This window comes from Lissotriton vulgaris, chromosome 4_1 (assembly GCF_964263255.1).
Source record: "Lissotriton vulgaris chromosome 4_1, aLisVul1.2, whole genome shotgun sequence".
NCBI classification, from domain to species: Eukaryota; Metazoa; Chordata; class Amphibia; order Caudata; family Salamandridae; genus Lissotriton; species Lissotriton vulgaris.
The window spans coordinates 733,444,035-733,457,513 of record NC_141691.1 but is presented as its reverse complement, the minus strand read 5'-3'; the positions used below and the strand labels follow the sequence as shown (position 1 = coordinate 733,457,513).

Genomic DNA, 13,479 nt, shown 5'->3' with positions numbered 1-13,479 from the left:
GTTCTCTGATGGTTGTCCTGGCCCTGCCAGCTGAAGTCCACTGTTGACAGATTGACGTCACTGGAGGATGTGCATCTTGAGGGACTGTAGGTGAGTTTGGAGGTGAAGCTGTCATGGCTGGCGTGAGTGTGGTATCCCTGGCCGCTCTGTTACTGTTGATACTCCTGCTGAAGTAGGTAGTCCCCCATTACCATATGGGACCTTTCTGTCGATTTCCTCCTCTTCAATTTGCAGGTACACTGCCTCCTCCGGCCTGACACTGTGCCTTGAACTATGAGGAGGCAGAAGAGGAAACTTTTATGAGACATCAGGGAGTCGGTCAAATTATACATTAAAAGTCTGCTGTTGTGTAGTTCAAGTAGGTCTTCCTAGCATGACTCCCAACATTCAGTATTATATTGCAAGAGTGATATTGTTTGTTTTCACTGGGTGAACACATTGAATTTAATGGAAAATGTAGCATTTCTGATGTGAAAGCAACATGTTGGGGTGACATTAAAATATAGGTCAGGCATGTATGAAGTTAATAGCAGTTGTGCTGAGAATCGTTGTGCACAATACTTGTAAGTAGGATTAGTGGCCTGGTCAACGTATCTATAGGTGTACCACACTCGTCAGGAGATGACGCATTAACACATTAATGATGTATGTAAGTTTGTACTGAAAACCCAAGATGCCGTGTTTTGTGCATATCAGAGAGTTTACTCTGACATGAAATGTGGTGTATGTGTGGTGTGCTGAGTGTGCTTTTTCTGACGTTGCCATAAAGCATAAAAAAGTGGGCTCACCCGGTGTAATTGCAGAAGTGTCTATGTTGATAACAACAGCTATTGCTTCTTGTCCAAATCTTCTTCTTGGTCGCTTCAGTTACCACGTAACTCCTGACCCTCCATTATGTTTGAGTAGTATTCTGTCCCCCTATACTGCTGTCTTATGCACTCCAACACCATAGAAACCTTCACCTTCAGCATTCCCTTGCTTGTTTGCTGTCATCAGCAACCTGCTGCTCAGATGTTTCAATTTGCTAAGGCAATTGATTCAACATATAGCAATTCTGTAATATACAACTGCAAGCCGAGTCCTACACAAGTCTGTTTGCGAATCTATTATTACAATTCATTAGTATTTGTCAATTTTAAATCTCAATTTGTTCACTTTGTAGATCAGTCCCTTAGGTGTTGATTTATAAAATGACAGAGAGCTATGAACTTTCTGAATGCCTAGAGAATGTATTACTTGGAGCATTAAGGGCTGAAGGATCGGATGCGCCCATTCTAGAGTCAGTGAAGGTATGTTTGGGGAGTCTAAGGTACACTTCCAGAATTTGCAGACAACCTATCTGCTAAATGCCTAAAAATTGCTCCAATTGCGTGACAGAAATGATTCCGCAGATTACTGATAATTTCCTCCATGCTCATTAGCAAATGCTTGCCACAACCCGTACTATTAGAGGTTCCACCACTTGGGAAATTGCTAAATCATTAGGTATCCAATTTGGACTCATTAAAGAGAATGGTCAATGTGGCCACCTCTTGAGGGAGCCCTATGATGACTATATGGCTGAACCTTTTGCAACATTTGCGATGAGACAGAATGTATTTCTCGTCTGTTTAGATCACCTGTACGTGTACCGTTTCGATGTAGGAATACATTAAACTTTAAAAATAATCGTCTTGGAATGAATAATGACGTTACCTATTGATATCTCTGACATGGGCATTGCTCAACATTGAGCCATATTACCCATCACAGTTTTCCTGGGCTGGAGTGATCCACCCTGAGCAGAAAACACTGAATGTATGACATTTGCGGTGCGAAGTGCGTGATATGTGCACTTGCACACTGCATGTCACAAAGGCTCCTAGTAACTGCCTCTGAAGTGCAATAGATTTTAATGTCTTTTCAGTGCTATGTATTTCTCAAGTGAAGAGCTGATGCCACTTAATAACTCGTTGCTTTTTCACATGATGAGGTTATGGTGGTTGCTGTTCTTATATGTTCTGTTTTTTTCTGCAGATTGTAAAAGAGATGGCGGTAATGGCTCAGTCGGTTATATGGTGTACCAGAAGCGCCGTTCATCTTGTCCCATCTAGAACCATCACCAGTTATATTGGACCTACCTGCTGCAGAACGATAGCATCAGGGGCCGCGGCCGTCACAAGTAGAGCCAACTCAACAGAGCTGCTTGGGCGAGCCTATCCGAAAGATGAGTACACCAATGTCAAAGGGAAAATTATCTCCAAAGTTGGAAAAAACTTGCACAACCAAAAACATCACCCACTCTGGTTAATAAAAGAAAGAATCAAAGATCATTTTTACAAGCAATACATTGGGAGGTTTGGTAACCCCCTCTTTTCTGTGCACGATACCCTGTGCCCTGTTGTTACCACGGAGCAGAACTTTGACAGCCTGCTGATCCCACTGGACCATCCCAGCAGGAAGAAGGGGGATAACTACTACCTGAACAGAAGCCACATGCTGAGAGCCCATACATCAGCGCATCAGTGGGACCTGGTGAACTCAGGACTAGATGCCTTCCTGGTGGTTGGGGATGTATATCGACGAGATGAAATTGACAGTAGCCACTACCCAGTATTCCACCAAATGGAGGGTGTTCGGCTCTTCTCTGACTACGAGGTAAATCTAAAGCAATATTGATGATCATGCGCCGCCATCTTTAGAGAGACACCATTAAAAAATCAAAACTGTTTAATGTTATTCACTTTAGCAAAACAATGAATACATCTTTCCATCAAATGTGTATTTCGAGGCCAATAGATAAAGAAGTCCGCCTGGTAAAACCCTTGAAAGTTTACGGTTATTGTTCGCTACTCAAACCATAAATTCTGTCTCACCTTAAGAATTAACTAGTCATAAGTTATGGTTATGTTGGTGGGACGCGAGTTATGCTTTGCATTTTATTTGTCTGCAAGCATGTGCTTAATGAAAGTGTGTTTTTGATTGCTCCCCAGTGACTGACCGATGTCTTTTCTCATCCACTATTACTCCTAGTGGCGTCGTCATCCCCGAATTTAGCAGCTTAAGGGGGCGTGGGGTTCTTCAGGGGCCTCTTCTGTGTGCAACTAGGCAGACACAGGCTCATAATTAATGTGAAGGGGTGGTAGGCTGAGTGAGTGAAAGGATCGATTTGTGGGTGATAGATGGGTGAGTGAAAGGGTGGGTGGATGGTTTAATGAGTGAAAGGGTGGATGGATGCATGCATGCATGGATCAATGAGTGCATGGATGGATGTGTGAAAGGGAGGAAGGTTGGACGGATGGGTGAGTGGATGGGTGGATGAATGAAAGGATGGATGAGTAAAAGGATGAATGGAAGGGGTTGAGAGAAAGGGTGGATGGATGAGTGAGCGAAAGGGTGGATGGATGAGTAAAAGAGAAAACGGATGGATGACTGAATGGTTCAATGGGGTGAAAGACTGAAGGGAGTGAAAGGGTGCATGGATGAACCAGTGGATGGATGAGTGAAATAATGGATGGGTGAGTGAAAGGGAGGGTAGATGGATGGCTAGATGCAAGGATGGACAGATGGTTGAGTGAAAGGGTGGATGAATGGACGAAGGAGTGAAAGGATGGATGGTGAATGAAAGGATGGATGGATGAGTGAAAAAGTAAATGATGGATGCATGAATGGATGGGGCAAAAGGTGGATGGACGAACAAAAGGATGGATAGATGAGAGAAAGGATGGATGTAAGAATGGATTTTTTTTAAAACTCTTTATTCGTGACTGCATCAGGTATCACATTTTACAATTATACACTTTATCATCATAAAGTCTTTTATCGTTTTCTCCCATTAACTTTCGGCCAATTGACATGTGATCTTACTCAGTTTTTCATATGTAAGAATGGATGAGTGAAAGAATGGATGGATGAATTATAGGGAGGATAGATGGATGGCTGGATGAACGGGTGGATGATGGATGCGTGAAAAGGTGAATGGAGGGACAGATGAGTGAAAGGGAGAATGGGTGATGAGTGAGTGAAAGGATGGATGGATGAGTGAAGGAGGAAATGGATGGAGGAGTGGATAGGTGGATGAGTCGATGGATGGATTTTTGAGTGAAAGGTGGATGGATGGATGACTGAAAGGATGGATGGATGGAGAGAAAGGGTGAAAGGATGGATACTTGGAAGAATGGATGGATGAAAGGGGGTGGATAAGTGAAAGAATGGAAGCCTGAGTGAAGGGGTGGATGGAAGGATGGATAGGTTTGAAGATGGACAGATAGGTGTGGATGTAGCTGGGCGGACTGATGGACAGATGGACCGAAGGAATGGTGACAGACTGAATGATGGATGAAAGACTGAATGGATGACAGAATGTGAAGGTGAAATCGTGGATATCAGCAGACGGATGAAAGGATGGATGGATAGATGCATGGATGGAAGAAACAAGCAAGATCTTCTGGGTAGAGTCGCAATTAATTTCTTGGTGTCATAAAAGCTTTGGTTCAAGGTGGAACCTATTCAAATTTTCTGGCTACTCCCTTGATTACTCTCTCATTACTTCAGTGAGACAACCAGGGGCGGCTCCTCCATGTGGTCGGAGTAGCGTCGCCCCACTGCTTTCTTGCAGTGCGAGAAGCAGTAACATAAAAAAAGGTATACATACCATTTTATGTTACTGCTTCAGGCACTGCGAGAAAGCAGAAGGGTTGGTTGGGGGCAAGTGGGTGGTCAGTCCTGCACCAGGGCAGGTGAGGAGTGGCTAGCCCAATGTTGCGGTCCTGACAGTTGGGTCGGCACTCTGGAGCCGACCAAACTAGTCATGGGCACTCTGCGATTTTCTATGTAGAAAGAAGAGTTCTCCCAATTTATTTTAGGTCCAGAGGGGGGAGAAAGGGATAAACTAAGCATAAGAAGTACCTCTAATAAGACCTATATTGCTTTGTCACAAGGAATTATCCAAAAACATTTTCATAAGGGAGGATGCTATAGACAGAGAAGAAGACTTTTAGTTATTTCAAAGACATTATTGTATTTTCTTTCTTTTATCTTTTTTGTTTTTTCATTTTAAATATTTATACATGCATACAATTTATTTTATCACATGAAAACATAATCAAGAATTGATAGACTTTCCAAGGGAATTTTGTAAGTTTCAGAAAGTGCAGTTGAACCAAGATGCCCCTAACAATTTCTCATATCCTACTATCATACATTCTCTCACGCATACCTTACATACATCTGCTTTCACTATTTTTTATAAAAACACATATAAATACATAAACAAAAGCTTAACATAGAAATAACCCGAAAGTATCTTTGGTGGCCCGCTATAGATGTGAGAGATAGGGGTCCCACCAGTTAATCATTAATCGATCTATACATTGTTCTCCAATCAGCAGTACATTGTCCAGGTCTTTTAGAGTGTACAGCCTACGTACGTTTCGGTGATGATAGATGATTGAATCACCTTCTTCAGGGCCAAAAACAAAAAGAACTAACATATACTATAACAAATATAAAAAAAGGGGGCAGGGTGTTTTTTTCATCAATTTCTGAAAAGTAAGAGAAAGCATCTATGAACATTTATACTCTTCATATTAGTTTACATGCAAATTTTTTTTTATGTTAAACATTTTTATAATATAGCATCATGCTAGTGTGATTGTCTATTAGATCAATCTATTTACAAGTATAAGAGGAAACGACCTGCTATAGTATAAGATCTAGTGGGAGCTTTCTAGAGCTTTCTGGGTCCTATTTCATACACAAAATGGACTTCGAAAATAATCTTTTTGGCACAGGTAAAGTTGTATCTAAAAAATGTGGTCAGACTTACTAGGGTTCTTTATTTTATTGAACTTAAAGTAAATCTGTAGATATTACCAAAGCGTCAGGAGGGGTTACCTGAATGTAGAAAATAGCTGATGTTATAGGTAAATCCAGGGGTTGATTGGGGTCTTGATAAAATGTGTCATTTAGCGGTAGAGCTTTGTGCATAGATTTCTTCTCATAATTCTGCATGAAAGAATTTCAATAGCTAATATTACCAACCACATATAGCTACTGTTGAGCATTTTTAAAGCAGTATACATTAAATTATTAGTTTACCTGGTCATGCTTGTATTTTTGTTCAAATGCCAGGTATTTACTGGGGTATCTTCACTCCACCTAGAAAATGTAGTCAAAGGACACATTTTTACATTCTGAGGCTTAAACGTATGTTACCTTTACAGGGAATAGATACTTTGTGAGGAACCGCTGCACTCCAGGGTGAAAGATGATACTTAAACTGAGTAAGATCAGTGATCTGGTTTGTAGGTGCTTAGGAAGTCACCTTCCTGGTCCAAAAGGTGCATATAAAATGAAAACAGAATGAGCCTTACAGAAGGTAAGGACGAATCCTAGGCACTCTGATAGGCACCTTAGTGCGTAAATGTGTTCAATAAAGTTTTGAAATCAAAGTTGAGCGTAATTTGTGATTGATTTATTTCAACAATCCTTGTTCATAATAGTATTCAGTTGATCACAATTCGATGTTTCATCATCATATTATAGTCATATGATCCAATGAATTTAAATTTTTACATTTCTTGTGAGGTTATACATTCAAAGCAGTCCCCGATGCATTTCGTGCTGAGATGCACTTCTTCAGGGGGAATCTGAAAGGTAAAGGGAAACCATATGTAGGGCGCTGATACAGGAGTCCCAAACACACAGTGTGTATAACTAAACTAAACAATGGTGGATGAAAAACGGTACCAAGGTTTAACTAGGCGAGAGGATGAAAAACCAGTGTGGGTTCATCTTCGGTTAGTGGAAAGGAACGTGAATAAAAGGACGGTTCAAACGTAAAGATAGCATGCCAACATGTAGTGTGAAAAGATAATATCCAAGTTGAACGTTGAAAAGTCGAGGAGAAAAACAACAGTGATCAAAAATAAGAATGTACATAGTGATCAGTGGAAGCGTAAAAGAACACTGTGAGAAATTGGAGTATCCCAAAGAAATACACCCGAAATATAAACATGTGAGATTGTAAAAGCGGCGGTGCGTTAAATATAGGTGACAGCTTAAACCGAACTGAGAACGTGAAAGAAAAGGCAAGGCTCTTACCAAGTATGCAAAAGGTTAGACCCATTCCGCAAAGTAATCCGAGTGGACTCCGAGCTCAGATTCGAGAACCCGGAAGACGCCACGCATGCGCGTTGGATGGGGTTAAGAGCGCATGGAGTCGGAAAAGTGAAAACAGACTCGGTTAGGGAAATGGTGAAAAACGCGAGTGAAAAGAAAGTGTACGATTAAATGGTCACAAATAAATATAGGAATGTAGGGTGAATATAAGCGAAAAATTATGAAAATATATAAATCAATAAGATGACAAACAACGTAAAGCACAAAGGAGAGACATGTACTGAAGAAAGGAAAATAATAAAGATACAGAAAACAGTGTAGGTAAAAAAAGTGGTATGTTTGGAAGACAAAACAAGGATGAACATAATGTAAGAGACTAAAGAATGGGATAATGCAAAGAACAGGGGAGAGGTCACAGAAGGGAATAGAACAACCTAATAGATGCAAGACAAATATACACAAAGGGCAAATATACATCAAGGGTATCAATCAAATTAGCATGTCGTTTCACAGATGGAATCGATAAAATGCCGGAACAGTATAATTAAAGGTAACAACTGTATTCTAATCTGTCGTTAAGTCCTTTTGGGTGCATCGCTAGAAGACGGTGTATCCAATATAATTCACGGCGTAGCAAGTTTTTATTATTGTCTATGTGAGGATGTTTATCCACTACTTCCAAAACAAGGAAGCGAATTTGGCTGGGATTGTGTCCATGTTGCACAAAATGAGCTGCTACACAAGATTTGAGGTTTTTAGTGCGTATGTTGCTGCGGTGCTCCATCAATCTTATTTTGATTTTCCTTTCAGTTTTACCTACATAAGGTAGGCCACACGGGCATTTCAGCATATATATGACGTTAGTTGAGTCACAGGTGGCATTGACTTTAAGATGGATGGGCGTCCCTTGGGTAGGGTGTGATAGACAATTTCCTGAAATGATACTGCTGCAATGGCCACAGTTGTGGCATGGTATAGTGCCTTTGTAGGTAATTTGTTTTTGAGTTGAAGATTGCTTCAGCATGGACGCAATATTTTTAGAGCGTTGGTGCGCAAAAATTGGCGGATGGTCAAATATCTTGTTGAAGTCCGTTTCAAGTTGTAGCATTTGCCAGTGCCTGCGAATAGATTGTTTGATTTTTGAGGATTGTGTCGAATATTTTGAGACAAATACAGCACGGGTGTCTGATTCTGTAGGCTGTTCTCTGGGTTTTAATAGGTCCTGTCTGGATTTATTCAAGACTCTGATTTTGGCTGTTTCTGTGATTTCCTCTGGGTAGCCCCGTTGTCTGAATTTAGTAATGATGGTAGAACTGTTATAGTCAAAATTTTCAGAAGTAGATGCAATTCTTTTGGCCCGCAAGAGTTGCGAGTATGGCAGATGTCGTTTCAAACTAGGTTGGTGAAAACTCTTATAGTGCAAGTAGTTATTCCGGTCGGTGGCTTTTGTGTAGATTGAAGTAACAAATTGGTTGTTAGTTAATGTGATTTGTACATCCAGAAAAGATATGGATTTGGAATCAAAACTGTAAGTGAATTGAATGCGGTCATCTACATGGTTGAGATAATTGATGGCTTGATGGAGTTGGATCTCATTGCCTGTCCACACTAGGAAAATGTCATCAATGTATCGGTAATAGGCATGTATGTGTGGTTGCCACAATTGGTGATTCAATACATGTTTGGTCTCAAATGAGTACATGAACAGGTTAGCATATGCAGGAGCCGCACAGTTGCCCATGGCGACTCCTGATAACTGTTGGTAAAATTTGCCAGTCGATGCTTTAAAGTAGCTGTGATGTAAAATGTATTGCATGAGTTCCATGATGAAAACTTGTAAATCCATGGGTTTTTCACTGTGTACCAAGGCAGTTTCATCCACCGTTTCATCCACCATTGTTTAGTTTAGTTATACACACTGTGTGTTTGGGACTCCTGTATCAGCGCCCTACATATGGTTTCCCTTTACCTTTCAGATTCCCCCTGAAGAAGTGCATCTCAGCACGAAATGCATCGGGGACTGCTTTGAATGTATAACCTCACAAGAAATGTAAAAATTTAAATTCATTGGATCATATGACTATAATATGATGATGAAACATCGAATTGTGATCAACTGAATACTATTATGAACAAGGATTGTTGAAATAAATCAATCACAAATTACGCTCAACCTTTACAGGGAAACAACGCGCTGGCAGGCTAAAAGATTTTACAGGAAGAACCCTTCAGTATTATGCTAGCAAGTTAAAGATTTAACAGTAGGAGCTCAGTGTTTCTAGCGATCTCCTTATCTTAGCGAATACGAAGACGGCTGTGGCAGGGGGTTCCATGCGTGTCCGCACCATGTACGAAACGCTGTGACATAAGACGCCGTTTTAAATAGGCAAGTTCCCGCCGGCTCTAAGTTTAATTAGATGCAGCTGGATTACCCGGTTCTAGTGTGTTTAGTAGGCAACAGTGAGATAGGACTGATGCATATACAGCAGGATTACCCGATTCTAGTTTGATTGGTGGGGGACAGGGAAGTAGGACTGCTGTGCATTCAGCCTGGGTAGGAGAAATAAAAATGGGACTGTTATCGTGTTGATATTGCTTATAACAACATAGAGTCTAAATCGAACTAACATATTGCAAATGCATTTTAGACATCTTTCTAAGTCTAGTTAATCTGCTTTTCGTATAGCATGGGTAAAGAAAGTAAAGGTTGAAATATATTCATACTGAGATAGATGTGAAGAAATAGAGTCTGAGACAAGATATATTAATGTAAATGCTTTTTAAATATCCTAATTGATTTTATCGATCTATTTTAACAGTCCGTTTGGTAGTTGAACAGTTTAGAAAATCTATAAGATTTTAGTGAGGGTCCATGTGCAGATAACACAAGGTCTCTGTTGGTAACACAGTGCACATAACTAGACATATATAGTAGGATAAATTAGCAAATGCTATAAGTATTTATTAAAGGCTGTGGTTGTATAGCAAATGGGAAAGCCCATAGCTATTATCTTTGATAGGATGTCATCCAAGGCTGTTCTGTGCAGAACGATTATTGATATAAGGGGTGTAGGCCAGATGATTGAAACAGTCATTGGGTCACTATCCATAATATCTCTTCGTTGTGGCCATATCGTACAGTGTCTAGATGATAGATCCAAAATGTTTCGCGTTTTCTTCTGATGCTGGTGGTTTCTTTACCTGGTATGGCGTGGATACGTTCTAGGATCTGCCATCTCATATCTTTTTCGGTGTGACCATATTGTAAAAAATGCGATACCATGGGGGCATTGATTTTGTTTGTTCTTACTGCAGATTTGTGTTCTGAGAATCTCGTCCGAAATTCTCTGGATGTTTCTCCTATGTACCCGATGTTACAAGGGCACATTATTAGGTATATTACATTTGATGTTTTACAATTGGTCATTTCTTTCAGATTTCCTTTTTTTTGGCCATATGTCCACGTTTCTCCTGGGATTATTTGGTCACAGGCGTGGCAATTGCCACATTTGTGATTTCCTTTGCGTAAAGGTTTCCCAACGATGGTAAGCTGTCGTGTTGGATCTTTGCTTTTCCACCTACTATGGACCAATTTGTCTCTTAGATTCTGGTTTTGTCTGAAAGCTATTATTGGTCTGCTTAGTTCCTCTTCATGTTGACACCGTCTCTCATAAGATCCTGCTGAGAAGGATGGGAGACCTGGGTATTGGCGGTACAGTGTTGAGATGGCTCTCTTCCTACCTGGGTGACCGTACTCAGCAGGTATACACCCCTCCCTACACCTCCACCGCTAGACCACTTAAATGGGGAGTTCCACAGGGCTCCTCCCTGAGCCCGCTCTTGTTCAATGTTTACTTTTCCCCCTTGGCTAAACTGATTGCGCAAACTGGGATTAAATCCACCTCCTACGCTGACGACATTCAGTTACTCTTCACCTTTGATACCCCCACTGCCTCTGTCTTCGACCCATTGAAAAACTGTCTAAGAGACATCTCTAGCTGGATGGACTCCAATTCCCTCCGACTCAACGCTGGAAAGACAGAGATTCTGTTTTTTAACTCATCATCCCCTCTTGATTCTAATTTATGGTGGCCGGATGATCTCAGCCATGCCCCCACGCCTAAAGACTCGGTGAGAAACCTGGGAGTGCGCTGGGATAATCATCTCAGTTTCAACGCCCAGGTTCAAACAGTAGCAGCATCCTGTTTTGCTAAGATCAAGACAATTAGACGGCTCATCAACTACCTGCCGATGGACTGCCGTAAGACTGTGGTACAAGCCCTGATAATATCTCACCTGGACTACGCCAACGCACTATATCTTGGCATCACAGCAGGCCTATTCCACAAGTTACAGACTGTCCAGAATGCTGCTGCTCGGCTGGTGGAGAGAATTCCTGCCAGACATCACATCTCCCCACACCTCCGTAAACTCCACTGGCTCCCCATTTCCAAGAGATGTATTTTTAAGGCCATGACCCTGGCTTTCCGGGCCTCCAAGGGCAAAGGCTCGGCCCATCTGAAAAGCACTCTGAGACCGTATGTCAACACCAGGACATTACGCTCAAATTCCCTACTTCTGCTGGAAACCCCTAGATTTAAACGTACTCGCGCCGGAGGGAAAACATTCGAGGTCTGTGCCACTCGGTGTTGGAATAACCTCCCGGTTGCATTACGAGCCTGTCAAACCGAATTAGCATTCCGAAAGTCCCTGAAAACACATCTCTTCCCCATATAATGCCCCATTGGTGCCTAGCCTCTAAGTTCCATGATTTATCAGCGCCGGGACGCCCCGTTGGGGCAGCTGTTGCGCTTTACAAAATACACAAATAAAATAAATAAATGTTCGTTGATGTTAAGAATTTTCCAATTCTTATTGATCACTTTTCTGATCTTGTTATTTATGGTTGAATGATTGAGGACGCATACTAGTTTCTGGTCCATGGGCTTTTCTGTAGGGTGGAGGAGGGCATCTCTGTTGTAGTATTTTGCCCTCTTCATGGAGTTTCGTACCAATCTTTTGGGATATCCTCGCAGCAATAAGCGGTCTGTTATCATACTGGCGTGTATCATAAAGTCCTTCATGGTGGTGCAATTTCTTTTAATTCTTAGGAATTCTCCGAAGGGGATGGAGTCTTTTTGACAACCTGGGTGAAAGCTCCTGTGTTCAAGGATGGTTTTTCTGTCTGTCAGTTTTCTGTATAGGTCGACAGTGAGTTCACCTTCAGTGTGTTGTATCCATATGTCAAGAAATTCTACCTTGTCAGATGAAAAAGTTACAGGTAAATTTTAGGTTTTTGTTTGCTAGATTTAGATTGATCCAGTCCAGATGAAGAAGACATCATCAATAAATCTGTGGCATCGTGTAATATTTTCATAGAATGGCGCAATCTCGATGAAGATGTTTTTGAGTTCAAACTCTCCCATGTAGATGTTAGCAATGCTTGGGGCACAAGAGGCTCCCATGCTGACCACTTTGATATGATGGTATAGATCTTCTTTGAATTCGAAAAAGTTATTCTGAAGGACTATTCTTAAGCATTCCAATATGAACATATTAGGCCTGGATCCCAATGTTCTAGCTAAGAGCGCTGCCACCGACTCTATAGCTTGGTCCTGGGGTATGTTGGTGTATAAAGATTCAATGTCACATGTGACAAGCAGCTGTGTGACATTGTTGAATGGAGTATTTTCTAAAACACCAATCATGTGTCCTGTATCTTTGATGTAAGATCTATAGGTTGTGGTAAGTGGGCATAAAAAGGTGTCCAGATATTTAGACAGAGGTTCCGTGCTGGAATTGATAGATGCTACAATAGGTCTGAGGGGAGGGTCAGTTGCATTTTTGTGTGTCTTGGGGACACCATAAAGAGCAGGAACCACTGGGTTAGTGTTAATGAGGTAGTCCATCTCTTTTTGACAGATATATCCTTCCGTAAAGGCATTGGTGACTACTTCCTTTATTTCTTCTGTCAGAGCGATTAGGGCTCGCCTGTTGGTTCTTTTGTAGTGTTCTTCTATTTTTAACATCTGATCAATCTTGTCTGAGTAGTGGTTGGTATTCATAACTACTATCCCTCCTGCTTTGTCGCAGGGCTTGATCGTGATGTCTTTGTTTTCTTGTAGTAGTTTTAACACCTGCCTTTCTTTTGTTTCCAAATTGGTGTGGGGTTTCGGGATATACTTCAAAATTCTGTCTAGTTCTTTAAGAACACTCTTTTCAAAGATGCTAACCTCAGGGCCTAGCATGTCCAACAATGGTGTAAAAGTGGATATTGGTTTGCATCCTGACTGATTTTCTTCTTCCTCTCTGTTTTCGATCCTGTCAAAATACTTCTTCAGTCTGATTTTTCTGAAGAAGGAAAAGATGTCCTGATTT

The 13,479-nt window shown here is 41.2% G+C and overlaps 1 protein-coding gene across 1 annotated transcript in view; it reads left to right on the top strand.

The window, feature by feature from the left end:
• FARS2 (phenylalanyl-tRNA synthetase 2, mitochondrial) overlaps nucleotides 1–13,479 on the top strand; it is a 1,707,987-nt gene that overhangs the window by 509,379 nt on the left and 1,185,129 nt on the right. Inside the window, exon 4 of the mRNA XM_086965030.1 lies at nucleotides 2,017–2,637. Within this exon, the coding sequence (XP_086821156.1) occupies nucleotides 2,029–2,637 (609 nt within the window). The 5' untranslated portion in view covers nucleotides 2,017–2,028. The remainder of the gene's footprint in view (nucleotides 1–2,016; nucleotides 2,638–13,479) is intronic.